The following is an 18,916-nucleotide window of genomic DNA, read 5'->3' on the forward strand; positions in this document are numbered from 1 at the left end:
TTCATTTTGTTTCAATCGCTCATTCTGGGCTGTTGCTGTACATCTAAATGTCCTGGGTTTGATTCTGGTTGGGGGCGTTCTGTTTGAAATTGAATATTTTCCCCATGTTCTTTCTCACAAGTCTTTGAGGCACTAGGCCAAGTTAAGTCTCAAGTCCTGCATCCTAAGTCAAGCCTTAAGTCTTTAAGACTTTCTGAAATTAAAAAATTAAAAGATATTATTTTTTTTTATAATATTCAAATATTTTTAGATGTACATGTTGTCAAATTTTTAAAATGTATGACAAAGTTTACAACACAATGAACACGCAAGTGTAGGAAGTAAATGAATGACTATCGAACTTCTGATTTTGATATTACCGAAAGTAACCTTGCAATGAGTTAGCTTAATGGTGAGAGATTGTTGGTTTACGTTGTGTTTATTTTATTCTAAAATAATCCAAAATTATTTAAAGGAGATTCAGTTGTTGATGTGTACCATCAGCTACCGCCTGTAGCTCATATACCAGCTTCCGCTCACTCTTCATTACATGAGGTAAAAACTGTCATCAAGACTCGAGTTTCAGACCAGGAATCCAAGTAGAGACTAATGTGCATGGGGCTCAAGTAGAGCAAGATAGCAAAAGCAACACGGAAGGGAAAATATAGCAAAATTAAATATTTGATCAAATGGTAGAACATTTGTTTTATTACTTTTGGATTAACTTTCATCATTATTAAAATTGTAATTCTGTTAATCATTATTATTATTACATTTAGTGCTCTTAAGGCTTTTAAATGTATTCCAGCTAGTCAATGCTGCAGCTCATCTTATGCTGTGCCCAGTATTTTACTTAACTCCAAAGTCACACCCTTTTCAAACACAGCAACTTAGCCAGATGCAAGGAAATTGACGGTAATGTTATGTGCAAAAGATAAAATTAGACTAACTTCACTGCAGGTTCAAGGTGAATAAAATTTATTCCCACGTGAGGGTTTTCATTTTTTTGTGCTCTTCACATGGTGCCTGCACATTTATCTTTCCAGTGACTCTTTCTTTGCAGATTTTCTTTAATCCCCCTGCTGATACAAGTGCTCATGTCCCAGAGGCTCCTCGCAGCCTCCTCTGTGGGCATCAATCTTAATGTACACAACTTCAGGCTTTGCTTTTGCATCACCTCCTTTTTACAAGTTTCCAGAACTGGTTCAAATAACATCAAATATTTCCACTCGTCACTTTTACATGAGAAACATAATAAGATAATTATTATCTAATGAGTTGTCAGATTTTTTTTTTCAGAGTATTCATGCTATCCATACACATCCTACTATTTCTTTACAAATATTATTGAGGTTTTGTAAACGGTCTCCTTCACATACTCTGTAATTGAAAAGTTTAATAAGGGTAATAATTACATACATTGTGCAAATTGAAAGGGTCTCAATTTAATATTACTCGCAACAAGATAATTACCGCTTAATGATTATGGCCCTATAAATGTGGTAATACCTTGGAACAAATACTCTGGAGGTAGTGCTAAGGAAAGAGACAAATCAAAAGAAAATCTTATTTGAAACATCCCATGAGTTCAACTCATTATTCTGTGCACATAGACTTTGGCCTGTGAGGGCAGCCAGCAATGGAGCAGCCACTAAATTTCAGTTGATTAATGAGCCAAGAGCAACAGAGAGGCGGAGGAAGCCAAGCTTCGCAGAACTCCCAAGAAGCTGACGGGACGGCGGGACACGATGACGATGCAAACACATCCAGTGGATGCGGTTTACTAAAGACAGCACCATCAACTAAAGCACATTTGATAACAGCCGTCAAGTGAGAAGAAGCTTACAGAAATACATTTAATTTTGAGAATTAAGTAAATTATTTAACTTTACCACTAGAATTACAGAAAGTAATTTACAGCCACTACAGTTTTTGAAAACTTGTCTGTCCTGCTGCATATTGATTCCCTTGAGTTTCAGATGTCCCAACTTTCTCAAATGGACTCTTTTTAGTGTCTTTAATTATTATATATCTTTGTGACAAGATAAAGGAATTATTACCATGCATGTCTCCAATTGCAAAGGTGGCGGGAGATTGTAGCACTGTAAAATGTTCCACACTCAGCAACATTTAACAGAGACAAACAACCTTAACAAAATAAATCCTACATGATTTGGTTAATCAATAGGAAAACATATTGAGGAAGCAAATTAATTTCTTATAGCATCTATGAGATCAGTAAAAAAATAAATAAATAAAAGCCTTGATTAATATTGTTTTTATTGACATATACCCTATAATATAATTGACTGGAACATGTCAACATATAAACAACATATAAAACTTCACAGCAGCAAATATTTTAAGAATTAGAAATCAACTCTATGCTTTAGTAAAGGAAAAAAAAGATAACACAGTAAGAATGGTTCACATCTTTATTGTCACAAGCTTAGATTTATGTAAAAATGTCTGACTGGCTTCTTAGAAGAATTTTTAAGGCAGCTAGAGCTTCCACAAAATTTTACTGGCGGATGTTCTGGACCTGGACAATGGATAGGTGCTTAGATTTTTTTGTATCAAGCTTCTTTTTTTATTACTTTCAATTCTACATTTCCCTGTAAAGAATTCAAAATACCTGTATATAAATTGTGCTCAGCAAATAAACGTATCTTGCTATTTTTATCTTGCCTTCTAACTTTCCAAAAACAAAAAAAACAAAAAAAAATTAAGATTAAACAGACTTTTCTGAAAAAATTCCCAGCTGTAGATAAACAGAGTTTGTAATACGAATTTCATATTTGCTTACTCATTCTTATAGTATGATAAGTAAGCAACTAAAACATTTTGTGACATAAAATTACTCCTTTATCTTTTAAAAAACTATCAAGGATTCAGTTTGGCAAGCATCCAGCATGCAGAATGTAGAAGATCAAAGCAAAATGATGACATTCCTTTCCAGAGACGTGAAATTAACTAATGATCTTCTCTCATAAATCAGAGTTGTTCTAAAATTCAGCATCAAACACATTATTCATGTAACCTACATTTTCTATGGGGCACTCGCACTGGGAAACCACATTCAAGATTAGTTCTCTTTTAACTTGTTCTTGATAATTTAGACGAAGCCATTCAGTTACACAGACAAATGATCATCCTTCACCTACGCTCCACCTCCTAACTCTCCACCACCTAAATCCAACTCTGATAGACAGAGAAGCAATTGGCTCATAACAATTGCTTAAAAAAAGAAAAAGAAAAAAAAAACATGATAAGAAAGACAACACGCTTACTCTGCAGTACAGCCATAATCAACTCTTGTATAAAAGAATGCCAGCAAGTACTCCAAGCAACCTTGAAACCACATTTCTGAAATAATAAGCTGAAAGCATGGGTTGGACTCAAAAGGCACAACTATGACACCTCAAAAGTGCTGCCAAGGCAAAGTGTGCAGCAAACAAAACAATGAATCAATGTAAGGAGCCACCTGGAGGGGCTTACTCCAGAAGGTCCATCGCATTTGCTTTTATCTCATGTTTTTGATATTCAGGGCAGTCTGAAGAGTACCCATGTCTTGTAGCGCAAGTATTTGTGATACCCATTAACCCAACTGTGCTTTGCTATGGTAGATTAAACTACATTATGATTAAAGGAGTAATAATCTTAAATTTATGAGGCCAGAAGAACATTACTGCCATCAAATGTTCATACATGAGCATCCAGTAGTTCCTTAAAATGACAACATGATAGCAGTTTGGCCTTTATAAATGTTTTATAGGGAAGGAGAATTAGCATAAATTAGCACTTACATTACCACAGTAAAGCTAAATAAACTAAATTTGTCACCAGTTTTTTGCACTGCCCTTTAAGAAAATCTCCAGAAAGAGAAGTAATTCGTAGTAAACTTTGTCAATTGTTGTGTTAATGAGGCAAAAACAAAGCATTAATGTTTGGTTCAATACCTCTTTTGGCTTTTCACTCGGCAATAATTAAACTGATATCTCAAGTTCAGCAGAAGCAATACATTGTAAATTGCATTTAAACTGAAAGCCGTAAACTTTTGTTTTATTAACTGAGACGTGCTCAGTCTGAGGACTCAACAGCAGAATATCACTGGTTGCAACATGAGTTCCTTTGATTTGACAAGGCTGCTTCATGTTTTGTAATAACAAGCTCACAGCTCATGAAGAAACAATAGTGTCTTTATAGTTTTTGGACCTTGGTAGTTATTAGCCACTACATTTTTCTTTTTTCATTTTTGATCAAATGAAATACTTCACATCACGTCTGTGATGTGAAATATTCTGAAAAAGTGACTTTAAGAGGTCATTAATTAAGTTTCTGTATCATGTTGAAAAATATTTCCCTGGAGTGTCAGTGCATCTGCAGAATATCAAATGTAAGTAGAAAATAAAGCCTCTTACCTGAAAATCCAGACGCACAAATGCATCTGAAGGAAACCGGTGACAGTTGGACGCATGTCCCATCTTCACAAATTGTATGACAGTTTCCTTCCCCAATGATTTCAGAGCAGTTTACACCTGTAAAAGAAAACAACACACAAACTTTCATTTAAAGGGAAACATTGAGCAATTACGGTTTGTTTGTTTGTAAGAGAGATATGTCATTTTTTTTATTTATTATAGATGTTTTGAAAGTTATTTATGAAAGTTTAGGTAATACTTTTATTAACATTACATATAATCTTACAATAGATATAATGTTATATTACATGTGTTAAGATTATTGTAGTACAAAAATATGTCTTTCACATTCCTTGCTCATGTGTGTGATTTTATACTTCTATCATGTTAAAAATAAATAAGTAATAAATAACTTGCAAAAGTATTCATACCTCTTGAGTAATTTTTTCAACCACAAACTTTGATGAAGATTATCAGGGAATTTATATGATAAAATAACACAAAGTAGTATATAATCTTAAAGGGAAAGGTCAATATTTAACAGTTCTCAGATAGTTTTGGGAGTTTTCTTTCTTTCTTTCTTTCTTTCTTTCAAAAAAATGCTTCTAAGACAAGGGATCAGATTCATTTCATAATTACGCACTACTTTGTCTATAATATAAAATTGTAATGAATTATATAGAAGGTCATGGTTTTAATGTTGTACAAAGTGAAAAAAGATCAAGGGATATGAATACTTTAGCAAAGCACTGTTTAAATGTTGCGATTTAGTGTAAATAAACCATCATTATATAAAATTCATCAATAAAATTTTCTTTTTTTTTACCTAGTGATTAATGCAAACATGCTGTACTCTTGACGAGAAAGTAATGTAGAAGAAATATGTTTTACTTTGTTGAGATAATGCATAGGGCAATTAAAAAATAAACTTTGCATTAGGTATTTTTTGTAGAAGCCACTGTTCAACGCAAACTGAAAATAATTTAAGAGGTCAACAGGAAGACTTAAATGTTTATCCTTACCTGTAAAGTGTGGTGGGCATAAGCATTTGTAGGTTCTGTTGTTTGGATCTGTGGACCCGTTGCTCAAGCAGATTCCTTTGTTCTGACAGGGGTTATCCAAACAGGCGTCGAACCTTTCACAGAACCTCCCAAAGTAGCGGTGGTTGCATCGGCAGTGGTACGCGCCTTCATAGAAATCTGTCCGGCACACCCCATTCCCCGAACAAAGTCTCAGAAGAGGAGAGGCCCGGCAGAGTTGTGTTTTAACAGAGACATTAAGCCTTAAACCAAGCTTGCATAACTGCGAATCCCCTTCGCGAAGTGCAATAAAGTAATGATGACCTGGGGTAATCCACTTGGCCTCAACATGCTCACTTTCATTTGTATTGTGAGGGAACACAAACTGATTCTTCAACTCTGCATTTGTAGTGCAGCTTTCAAAGTCCTCTCTTGACACGTTGAAGACCCTGATGCCATACGTCTTGAGAGTTTCATCAGCAGACATGAGCAGTTTGTCTCCATGTTGCAGCTGAAGTGGGCATATCTGTGGGAAGCTAAAAGGCTGCTCGCTCACTTGGCGCTTCCCCTGAGAGCCCCAGCACTCCAAGTCATTCTCACAGATGTTTCCGATTAAAGTCCAATTCAGCTGGATTGTGTGCTTCTTAAGGTACCACTCAAGCGGCGCTTGTTTGTTGCAAACTGTTTGGCACTTGGTAATGTGGACGGCCACAAAGACAGCAATCAAGTGGAACAGCGACGCCCACATCTTTCCCCTCCGTAGCAATTAACGCCTAATCAGTCTTGAAACATTAGCAGCAACTTCATCAGGTTAATGAATGACGTAAATGGACTGAACTGTGTGTCGTATGGTTCTTTGTTGCACATGCTTCAAATTCACAGGCTCAGAAGCAACCTGGGGGAAAACAAAGAATGTGATTTTTTTTTTTTTTTTTTTTGCAAAACGAACGGCTTTCTTGAAAACGTACATCTTTCAGACATTGCAAAACAACTGACAGTGAAGGTAATTTGAAGATTTAGCTCTGCTGTAATACCAGACTTGAGTTGTCAGTCTGTCTTGCTGGAGCTGTCATAATCATATGCAGTGCTGCTGACCACCAAGTGTGTCACAGCAGTCTCAGCCTCCCTGAGGTTTCTACAGCGAGTGACAGTGTCGGATAAAATATTCTCTCTCCTCTGCCGGTGCCTGATACCTCAGTGTTGGGCAGTGAGATGAGTTAAAACAGACAGCATTGTCTTTCTCCTTCAGGCCCCTTTCATACGTGCGCTCCAGATAAAAACAACAACGTAAGGAAGGCTCACTGCAAGAAAAACTCTGCCCCTTGATGAGTTCACAAAGGGAGAGATGAATAATTGCATGGTGATAAGTAATGACACCCTGAATATGGAACACCAATATCAATAGACGGGAGGAGTGATAAACCGAATGAGATTGCATGTATTGTCGTTAGAGCTCAGAGGGGATTTAGAGAACGTCATTTATGTGAGATGAGTTTGACTATTGTGTTTCACTGAGCAAATCAGAATGCTGCACCTGATTTCTAAGAGGGAAAAAAAATCGAATTATCTATTTCTAATATGTCCAAAAGATGTGTAATTGGTTTACCATTAGAGGGATATTTATTATAAGAAGTGACTCAAGATCAAATTGCAGTAAAGTTGTCTAAATTTTAATTTAACTTATTTAAGGCTGCTTTCAAGATAATTTACTTAATGTGAAATGTCTTGTAGGCGGTGATACAATTTTAGAGCTTTATTTCCTCAGATTAACACTGTACTTTAACGTTCCCTTTTTAAGGAATAGTAACTTTACTCATTTCGTTCAGTGCTGCAACCCTTGTTTTTGTCACTATCTGCAGGCTTCTGGTTTCAATGAAAAAGCTCCAAAATCCTACTGTGTGGACTGCCAAGCCCCAAAGGGACATGTTGAGGAGTTCTGCACATCAGTACCACCCACAAAAAGAAATACATGCAACCACTGAATATCACCGACATCAGCTGAAAGCATTTTCACAGTCCATTTTCTAAACTTCTCTTTTAGATGTTTAAGGAATCAGAACTCTGAAAAAAACTAAATAAAGCAAAATAAACTGTCATTAACACAATTACAAAAGAAAAGAGCAAAACATTCTTAAGGTTGCAGGCCATTTGTTTTCCTCCAGTGCTTCATTTTTTTCCCCGTTTCTTTTTCTTTCATACTAATGTACTGACAAGATGTTTCATAGCAACCATCCATCTATTCGCACCCACCTTGGGGAGATTTTGCATTCGCTTTCACGGTCAGTGTTTTAAAGTCATTTTTTATTGTGTAAGTAGATGGCAGAAAACTACTATAGGCAAATGTGGTTATCTGACTTAAACAAATAGTATCTACCAACATGAGTTCCCTAGTTATTTTGGTTTCCTGAGTGGTCAATAAATGGCCCAAACGGTGATAAGAATTGCATTCAATAAAATGGATGTTCAGAAAAGTAATTCTTATTATACAGAAAATCTCCATGATACTTAAAAAAAACACTCCGATGTACAGTATGTGTATAAAATGGGTACAAATGAACAAAGGAGTTGATCCAGTACTTTTTTTTTTTTTTAAGAAATATACAGAGAAATACGGAAACTGGATGATTATTATTAGCTTGATTTGCTCTACGTAGAGACAGAAAAGTGCCACCACCTCAAAATCTGAAATATTACTGCCAATAATTTAATTTTCCTCTTTTTTTTCTAGCTTTAGAGAGACACATTAACCTAACAGTCAAAATTTTGGACTGTGTGGGGAAGAAGGAGTACCCAAAAAGAACACACACATGCACCGGGAGAATAGTTTCTTACACTCAGCTGTGAATTAGTTTTACTTGCCTTTATTATGAAGTAAAATACTTAAGAGTCCTGTTAAAACCACAATCATTTTGCATAATGAATGCAATTTAGATCCTGAATGCAATTCAGACCCTGGAGCTCATTATTCTATCTTAGAGTTTACTGAATTCATCTATTTGAATCACATTCAATAAAATCTCATACTGTAATTCTCCAGAATCATTATAATTGCCTTGCATCTAAATAAATAACAAACACTTACATACATGAAGCAGGGATATTTAAGAACCTTAAGGCTGTTGACCACTAAGGATTAAACTGAGGGCTACAAACAAAAGTAAATTATGTGTAATCGTGGTCAGAGGTCAGAAAAAGGCTTATGCAACATGGGCTGAATTAATTCCTGCAAAAAGTCTCCCACAACTTCTATCTATATATCACAGTTTAACCTTAAAATTGCCATGCCAGTCACATGGGTGCACAGAGGGGAATAGATCAAGGGAGTGTTGCACATTTTCACTTGGCTGATAACTAAGAGAGACACAAGGAGGATTCAACAAATTATCACATCAAACTGGCGGGTTTTGTGTCAGTCGCAGTCTGTTACATGAGATAAAATAAGATGCAACAGCTATAATACCACTTCAAAGGGAAAAAAAATGATCAAAAACATTATTCAGCATATTTTTTCATAACTTAAAGTCTCTTTGTAGCAAAAAGGGATTAGTTTGGCTTCTTAAACGTGAATACTTGGTTAGTTGAGGCAATTTTATGAACAGTTACTCATTGAGTAACAAAAGCTAAATATTAAATACATTAATATAACAAAGTAAAGAAATAAATAAGCCTCTGCAGAGCTACAGGTTCCATCACACTGCCATGTACAAATACAATACACATAAATGAATCCAAAACTGACCCATTTCTAAAAAAAAAAACATTTTGCTTACTTACCACCTGATAAAAAAAAACATTGTAAAAGTACAGACTATTGTGTTTTCTTTTTTATTTAGAAGTAGCAAAAGTTTTGCTCATTAAGCAGTTAGTGCACTGCACACAGACAGTGATGAAGACAGGGCCAAGTGAGTGAGATGCAGATACCAGTTACAGCATAATGGCACTTATGCAAAATTGGGACACACAGGTGTAAGTTGAGGTAAACATCGCTGAGATAAATAGTGCAGTCCTCCTTGTGTATGGTAATTTCTCATTATCGTCAGCTTCATTCAGAACTTCTGACAACCTGACAGCTGCAGTGACTGGAGCCTGGTGGTGTTTTCAGTGGCAAACTGTGCACTATGCTATGTTTTCCTGCTATGGGACTAAGGGTGAGTTCTCAGAGGTTTGCACCTTTTATCCAACACTGCTTGTTGGAAAAAGTAGATTATAATTTCAAATTCAAAATTTCAAAATGTGACGCTTTTCTGTTGCAACTGTTTCAAACACCATTCACAACTGCTGTGCCATTTAAAAAAGGTATCATATTGAAGTTTCGAAAACTGCAAAATGTTTGTCTTTGTAACAATTGCAACCAACTAAAGAACAGAAATGAACTTCCAGTACTGAGTTTTGAGAATGTGCCATCATCATGAAAAAAAAAGTCTGATGTAGAAATAAATATAAATATGTTATGAATCTCATCTTACTCAAGAAAGTCTCATTGCAAATAACAGAGACTTTTTAAAGTAGTTGGCACAGAGCCCTTTCTTCTGTTCTACATCCCACTTCACAGCTGAAAGTTGGTCATTGATAATATCCTGTACGACAGTAAAGCAGAAAAGATCAAATGTCATCATTAGATGAGTCAGACCACCTGCTTCTGAGCATATTAACTAATGAAAACCTCTTCCAAGGTGTGCAACGAACAACCACAAAAAGGAAAAAGGATCCTCACTTGATAATGCAAAGCATATTCACTCTGACTCCTTGCAGGTAAGCTTCAAAGCTGCAGCAGTCAGTATAATTTTCTGTGTGCTATTAGCAGCAGGATGTCACTGAAACGACGCAGAGCCTCTGATGTCATTGCAGAGCCACTGAAGGACTGATTAGCAAAACACCAGCATGCGGCTGGCCGCAGCGCACTGCTGGACTCATCACTCGTGCTCCCAGGGTAGCTCTGTGGATCCCCGCTAATCAGTAATAACACTGATGAGCCTCCACGCCTTGAAACCTCCAAAAACAGAGACAGACATTGATTTTCTTGCTTCAAATGGAGCAGCGCTCGAAGCTGACAGCAAAACCTGCTTCTGCCTCAGATTTCAGCAAAGTGCATAACTAGCTACGGTAAACGTGTCTGCTCTCCCAGAATCCCTTTGTTTTGTTCTTTGTTCTCTATCACCCCAAGGAACATTGCAAAGTGCTCTGAATGCAGGATGTTTCAAGTACATAATACCTCAAATAATGTTTAACCATGGGTTAAATTAGCCCAGAGCCAACAGCAGCAGCGTTACTTCACCTCTGTTGCCTGCTCTCTTTTTTTCTTTGAGGCAGTACCTTTATCAGTCACTAACCCCAGTAGTATAGAGAGTTTCCCATTTATGCAGTGCTCTGAAGGAGAACCACAGTAAGGTAAAGCCGTGTGCTGTTGTTTGTTTATAAAATAATTACTTACATCAGCTTTCATATGGCTAAGACAACACAGAATAAAATGTTGTCGTTATTGTCCTCACACCACTTCAAAAATCCCTACACTGGCTCCTTGTAGCTCAGAGAATAGACTTTAAAATAGTTCTGTTAGTCTATGAATCACTGAGCGGCTTAGCGCCAAAATACATTAAAGATCTGCTGTTACTGTGTCAACTTCCAGACCTCTCAAGTCTTCTGGTTCTGCTCTGCATCCCCAGAAACAGAACAAAACATGTAGAAGCAGCATTTGGCTTCTATGCACATCAAATATGGAACAAACATTCAGAAAACTGTAGCGTTCTTTTTAAATCAAGACTAAAAACCCACCAGTTTAGAGATGCATTTGAACCATGACAAATGGAACATTGCACAACATATTTGCTGCATATTGATGATTTTTTTTTTTTTTTTTTTAATTAATGATGGCAAAATGCAACGTCTGTTACTGGTTTCCGCAATTGTTGACTGTGTGATGTGTTTTGATGTTTTCATGATGTAAAGAAATTTGATCTGCCTTGTTGCTGAAATGGGCTTTACAAATAGATTTGATTGATTGATTAATTGTCTATCTTGTGCTTCTCTAGCGCCAACTTTCAGGACAGTGATTTGACATTTACAAACAATCCAGCTCTTCAGAGCAGCTTTTTAACCTGAACAATGGACTATAGTTCTTAGTTAGTAAGAGCCTTTCTTTGACCTTTTTTTTTTTTTTCTACCATTTTGCTTGCTTATAATACTCCAAGAATTGTCGTAGCCCATGCACACCATTTCATAAGAAAAATAATTTCTGGCGGCTGCAGCCTCTTTCAGTAGGATTATGCAATGTGTGACAAAGCAAAAATGAAGCACAGCATCAAATTTGAAGTGTTGACTTGGTTTCCAAATTAAACTGAATGTTGGATTTGCTTCAGCTACAAGTTCCCGTCTCAACCAGTCTACGCTGTTTTGGTACCTTAAAAATATTAGGAATATAGTTTTAATGTTATGGCTGATTATATATAAACGTTATTACAACAATGGGGTATATGCCACGGATTTCCGTTTTAGCACTTCCGCATTTTTTAGCCACATAGAATGGTTCCGGTGCACAGGCAACAGTATGTTAACAGTGGCTTCTCAGTCGCTGCAGGACTATTAATGATGCCTATAAAATTATTCAGACGTCCTGAAACGCTCCAACAACAACAAAGGATTTAAGCTGGATGTGTCAAAACTTCAGAATAACTTCAAAAGTAAGTTAATAAATCGTTTGTATTCACCATAATGCCTCATATGTCTGACATAGCTAATAGGGACAAGCTTACAAAGGTGCTATGTAAACGTTAAGAGTTTTGATTATCTGTGCAGTGTGCAATCTACATATCTATGCTTTATAGATAGATATAGATATATATCTATATAAACATATATAGATCGGTCTATATTGTGCCCAAGCTATCAGTCGAAGCTGAAGTTAGCATCCGAAAATATTTTCTGTGATTTTATTAGAAATTGAGGACGGGAGGAATCAATTAAAATCAAATCTGGTATGAAAAAAAAAAAAAAGAATATTCACATTTCTTTGCTGGTATTACCTTAAATGTGTTGCATTTTAACATCTCACTTGAATTCCTAATCTACATGCAAATACTTGATATAACGTAAACACCGAGAAAAGAGAAAAAAGGGTTTGTGAAATGTAGAGTATTACAAATGAGATTCAATTTTATTGTAAGTACAAACAGGATAGCAAAATGAACAGAGAATATATAATATACTTTCTAGCAGCTAATCAGACATCAGACTTGTTTGCCTTTACTGGTGACGAAAACTCGTCACTCTGGAGCACAGGAAGACCGGCTCAGCCCCGTCCAGGATGACTGCAGTGTCAGGGTAGCCAACAAAGTCTGCAGGTAGATTTTTGCATATCTGGTCCTCCGGTTTCAAGATCATAGTTAAACCAAGTACTGTAAAAAAAAAAAAAAAGTTAGTCCACGCTGTGATGATCCGGCAGGCCGTGGACTGATGGACGCTGTCAGCTGGTCCAGGTGCTTGGATCCAATAGAAAGGTAATCGGCACAGCGAGCATGGCTCAGAAACACATCATGAAGTGTTGCGACGCAAACCTGAAAAATTAAAAAACAAACAAAAAACTAATAAGCGTCCATATTTAGCTGCACAACGTAATCAAAACTAATAAATCCTCAGCTCTTTTTGAGAGTTTTGCTTGAAAATAAATTGACAATATCTCAGGAAATTAAATGTTTAAGTGAAATAGTTCTGGTATCCCAAAGAAACTGCAACAAATGTTTCAGAGTTGCAACAACACTTAAGTTACTGAGTAAGACTGAACTAAAATACTACTTAGAAAATGCATGTTAAAATCTGAATACTCTTTTGAAAGTGTGCAGCTGAAATTAATTTAAACTACTAGCAGGCAAAGCACAATGTTCGCCTAATATCTGTACCAACAGTAATACAAAAAATGATGCATATAAGAGGCATTAGTTTATAAAAGTCGAGGCAAACCTAAATTTACCATTTTAAAAACAAAAAGCAGCGGGAGAATGTAACTTCATAACCTCATTTTCTAAGCAGAATCTCAGAGGGGAAAAAAAGAGAAATTACGTTGTGTAAAAGCAAGAACAGATTCACTCTAACGTGGATTGTAATTATGAAACAGCAAAGGTAAATGTCATATTTTCGGGATTCGAGAAATACGTGATTTCTAACACTTGTTCTGTGGATTTTTCATGTGGATCGGTGACACATAAACGTGTGTAAAGCAAAAGGTTTTGGACATTAATCTGACTACTTGTGTGGTTTGGATCGGGCTGAAGCGTTGCTGCCCTCGGCTGTTCGCTCCGACTGCATGTTAAATGTATTTTATATAATTGTCATATAAACAAAAGCTAAGGAGTTGCCTAAAAATAATGTCATACTCGTATAACACAAACGCATACATCAACACACACTATTGACTTACCTTGTGCCGAATCGCTGCCTCTATTCTCGGCCTGTTCTCGTAGCAGTGGATTTTCTCCTGCATTATTTTCCTCCAACAAATTATTCCACTGAACGAAGCGCGTACAGCTCCCTTTTAACCTCCGTCTTCCCATTTCTGACGCTGGATCTTCAATATCCTCAAGCTTTGAAAAAGCAGGCAGCTACAAACCGTGTGTTAGCTGTAGTGGCTAAGTTTTGGCTACAGTCCGCTGTCGCCTTGATATCAGCAGGAAAATGAAAAAACTAAGCACTGGATGGTACCGGCTAATTACTGGACACAACAGCACACCGAAAAACTCGATTGTTGTACCAGTAGCTCACAGATATTTAAGTTTTGCGTCTTTTTCATGGTTCAGATCTTGGAGCTTTGGCTAAAAACAATGGGAGCAAGCAGGACCCGGAACCAATCTATGTGGCATAAATTCAAACGGAAATACGTCACCACCTCTCGTGGCATATACCCCAGTTGATGTACTGTTAAAAAAAATAGAAATAGATTAGGGGTGGCATTTTGTGCTAATCTGTTAAATAAGTCTACAAACCTAAGATGAACAAACGTTTTCAGAATGAATTCTTTCTGACATCCTAAACATCCCCTAATGCTGAGCTCCATTAGCATCCCACACTGCTTGAGACAAAGTGTCTGACTACCGATTGCCTGAAGCGGTGTGGAGGAGGATGCCTCACTCAGAAACTCCCTGTTGATTTACATCAAGTCTCTACAGGGGTTGTGGGCCATTGGTAAGTTTAGACTATAATACACCTCCTGAGCCTTTACCTCCTTGAGCAGGTAAGCCTTAAAGTGGACTTTTAATCAGTTTTAGTTGGTTAAAGTCAACCCTGGACTGCCTCCGCATGCGTAAAACCAGGCTGAGGCCTGGAGGCAAAAGAACACAGTTAAACAACAGCTTACTGTAGCATTACACTCATCCGACGCGTCTGTCTGCGTTCATTCTGAAAACGCTGGGCCCGGGATTTACTATACGGTAATCTGACATCTAGAGTACACACATGTCCATCTGCCGTATTCAACGGTGCAAACTGCGTCTCGGCTGCTTAAAGTTAATTACACTGGTAAGTTTGCTCTGCAAGAGTGCCATTGCTCACCATCAAGCTGCAAGTGTGTTCCGCCCGGAGACGGCGACTTGTAACGTCGTTTGGGAGGGCAGTTTTCTGACTGGCTGAGGATATGTGTCTCTCCGTGGGGGAGTGAAAGACAGCTCAATCCGCGTTCGTGCACGCGGAAACCTGTTGCTTAGCAAAATGTGATCAGACGCCGAGGTGCTGGGGGCGCGCACCGTCTGCACAGCGTGGCGGGGCGGGGACGTAGCCTGCCTTGTTGGTATTTAATCTGGGTTTAACCAAAGATTAAATTGTGTTAACGGCTGAACCTGTTACAGTTAAGTGAGGAAGTACACACACACACATATGTATATATAACTCAGTAAAATTAGTTACTGTCCACTTCTATGTACTGCAAAAGCAAATAAATAAATAGGCATCAAAAGTTGACTAGAGGACAGGAGATCAAGTGAAGAGGAGCAAAGAACAAACTATTACCAGACAGGTCAGAGATGAAGCAGGGTTTAAAACACAACAATATGCCATCTCAGAAAGCATTGCTTAATCCACGTCAAAAAGAGTGTGACACAAGTGAAACCTATCAAGATATGGGAGTCCACCTAAAGCTGATAGCATAACTGAGATGGCCTGTCACTACATGGATAACTCAATTTTCCAAAAGGAAACTGGCATTTCATTTGAGCACTCATTTAGAGTACACAAGCAACCTAAATTCCCACTAAAGTACATTGGGGCTTGTAGCTCATATTAAATAAATAGGAGAAAGTTCAAGAGATATAAATTTTTTTCACATTAAATTGAAATTAGTACTGGGCTTATACTAACCTGGTTTCTTAAAAGGCTTCTTATATACATTATTTTTTGTAACAAACCGTCTAAAGTACAATTTTGACCAGGATAGAGGTAATGTAGACAAACTTCAGTTTGTTCATGAGGACAATCAAACAGAATTCACAAATATCTCCATAGAGCAGGATGTTTGGTTGTTGTTTTTTTCTAACTGGACAATTGTGACTATGGTGGCCGACAGGTGCAAATGCGCAGCAACAGAGAAAACATGCAAACAAAAAAGAAACGCAAACAAAAAGCAAATAAAATGCAGCAAACAAAAAAAAGAAACGCAAACAAAAAGCAAATGCAGCAAACAAAAAAGAGACGCAAACAAAAATCAAATAAAATGCAGCAAACAAAAAGAGATGCATACGAAAAAGACCACAACAACAAATGAAATGCAGCAAACGAGAAAAGATGCAAACAAAAAGTGCTGAAAACGGAAGTGCTCCAGACCACTAGAGGGAGTCGAACAAAAAACAAAAATTTGTGTCCAAATTTAAGGTCTCCATCCTTTAAAACGGGTGTTCAGAAAAGCAGCAATGGCGGCAAAATTATTTGTGCTGTGTTACACTTAAAATTACACAAAATGATTTTTTACAAAGTTTTTAGGCGAGAATGCAGATGTACAGATCTGAAATATCTGCTCAGTTCAACACTAAATCACTTAATTACAATATTGCTCCGACGTTTTCGGAGATGTTTGAACCTGTCGGCCACCGTAATGCAGACCCTAAATTTGGACACAGCTGTTTTTTGTTCGACTCCCTCTAGTGGTCTGGAGCACTTCCGTTTTCAGCACTTTTTGTTTGCTGCATTTCATTTGTGGTTATAGTCTTTTTTCTTTGCGTCTCTTTTTTGTTAGCGTCTCTTTTTTGTTTGCTCCATTTGCTTTTTGTTTGCGTTTCTTTTGTGTTTGTTTGGTGCATTTCATTTGTTTGCGTCTCTCCGTATGTGACACATTGTGACAATGACCAAAGTCTAGATTTTTATTTATTTTTTTAATAGCTTTGGTATCATCGGGTTCATTCTGCCCTTATGGATGTTGGTGGTGCCGGTAAATTTATCAGTCTTCCCATGCAGGCAATCCGCAGAGACTCCACACTGTATTGTGTGGTAAATGTTACAGTTCACTTCGTTTTTACCTCCTCCTCCTTCTGAATTCACACATGCACACGCACAAGCAAACTCACACAGACAGCAAGGAGAGGATCTGTTCAGCACTATATTTATGTTATTTCTAATGTTTATTTGCTCAGGGAAATATTTTGACAGCATGTTTACAATGTATTTTGCAATGACCTACATCCCTGTTCACTGTACAGGTATACTCACACCAGGGAGCTGTACAGCAATCAGTCTTCTGTTGGTGGTTGATGAAAAGCAGTATAAAGCAAGGGGTTAAGTGCCTTGCTCCAGGGCATTTCAGTGGTGTGCTACTGAGGGAGAAAAAAAGTGTTGGCCATTAACATACCCAGGCCTGACTTCCCTATAGCCTCAGTGTCCTTTCATAAGCAGGCTGCTGGACCAGAAAATGCACAAGTTTTTCTATAAAGTCACTTAGAAAGACATCTTCCATCTTCGTTTGGAGGGAAGCCATGACATTAGACGTGGAGATGGAGATAAATAGCATCAATAATGGTTGAAAAAAAAAAAGGTTTCATATGTGTATTTTTAATGTGGCTGTAATTACAATCAAGATTCTCCTTAGTGACCCCATGTGCCAAAAGCTAACTATGACCCACTTTTAAGCTCCTCTAGGTGAGACGTGAAGTAAGATGTTTTTATAAAGGTCACTGACAGCTTTCTTTTTTTTATTCCTTCCCCACTGTAGTGTTTGCAAAAAAATATATAGCCCCCCCAACCCCCTCTTCGCCAATAGATTCAGGAACAGCAGTGGTTGGTGCTCCTTTCCCATGCGGGACCCCACAAGCACTCGCCCTATAGAGGAACTCAGCAAATTATCTTGTCAGAAGACCGTTTCAAATAATTTCTGCAGGATTTGTAGGATGGCTGTTCTTATCAAAATACATCAGGATGAAGCACCTGCCTGACCTTAAGGGCTGACATATTCTATCTCATATGCTCATCTCAGAGAAAAGGCGCTTAAGTTCTTGACTTTGGTTTCCTCCCCCACTGTGACTAGATTAACGAGCTGCCCTTTTGCGTACAGCGTTGGCCATATTTCCTCCAGCTTAAGGTAGCTTCATTATACGCTGAAATATTGACCTTCAGTGGTTTTTATGAGAATGTATCACTGAGAAAAGCCAGCATTTATCTATATAGCTTGGCAAACTACACTCATCACTCCATATCTCCAGTTGTTGTACATCCTGGCTTGGATGTATGGGTATGAATTTTAAGAACGCCCCCACGGGATATAATATTTTTTTATTTTATTTAATTGACAGTGTTTATCTCTATATATTACAACAATAAACACTTAGAAAACTTGAGATCATGAAGACATAATTATGTAAAAAGTGATTGAATCCTCTATTTAACTGTTGTCTATTTTAATTGAATTGTGCGATAAAATTGAGCTACATGAAATTCAACTTTTATAACTCAGTTAAGCTATGTGATTGAGAACTAATAGACAACTGACAATAAACCTATTAGGTTATCAAAGTTAATGTAAAGAATAAATGTTTTACATTGAGTGATCTCTATAATACAGAGCCCCCTAGGGGAAATGGAGGATTTTTTTTCTTTTAGGTTACCTCACAAAACTCTTATGTTACTTCTCAATAGGTTTTGCGTTATCTTGTAATTATGTATTGATAAGTTCATTCGGTGTAACTGAATACTCTATCCTTTCTTACAGTGGCCATCGTACTTTCTGCTATAAGGTTTTTCCATGTATCTCAATATCTCGTAGTGAAATATTTGAAACGTTAAAATAACATTTGTGACAAAATAGACCAGCAAATATTGCAGTAAGCATATTGCGAGGGAACGCAAAAAAAATAAAATTCCCCATGTCCCCTAGAGGGCTCTGTACTATAAAACTAAAATGATAGGACTTGTGAATATTTCTCAAACACCCCAACTTGAATTTAAATGAAGTAAAGCTGGTCACCAAAAAAATAAATAAATACATGCATTCGTTAATGAGGCAATATCTACTGGTTGCTACTGAACTAAAATAAA

General features: G+C 37.2%; 1 protein-coding gene across 1 annotated transcript in view; it reads right to left on the minus strand.

The window, feature by feature from the left end:
• Nucleotides 1-6,736, minus strand: part of eys (EGF-like photoreceptor maintenance factor) — a 183,479-nt gene extending 176,743 nt beyond the window's left edge. The window contains exons 1-2 of the mRNA XM_088012971.1: nucleotides 5,423-6,736; nucleotides 4,401-4,517 (exon numbers count right to left, since the gene is read on the minus strand). Coding sequence (XP_087869097.1) covers nucleotides 4,401-4,517; nucleotides 5,423-6,167 — 862 coding nt within the window. The 5' untranslated portion in view covers nucleotides 6,168-6,736. The remainder of the gene's footprint in view (nucleotides 1-4,400; nucleotides 4,518-5,422) is intronic.
• Between the last annotated feature and the right edge of the window lie 12,180 nt (nucleotides 6,737-18,916).

Source organism: Poecilia mexicana, unplaced genomic scaffold, assembly GCF_051168715.1.
Source record: "Poecilia mexicana isolate PSO_F unplaced genomic scaffold, ASM5116871v1 scaffold_15, whole genome shotgun sequence".
Taxonomy (NCBI): Eukaryota; Metazoa; Chordata; class Actinopteri; order Cyprinodontiformes; family Poeciliidae; genus Poecilia; species Poecilia mexicana.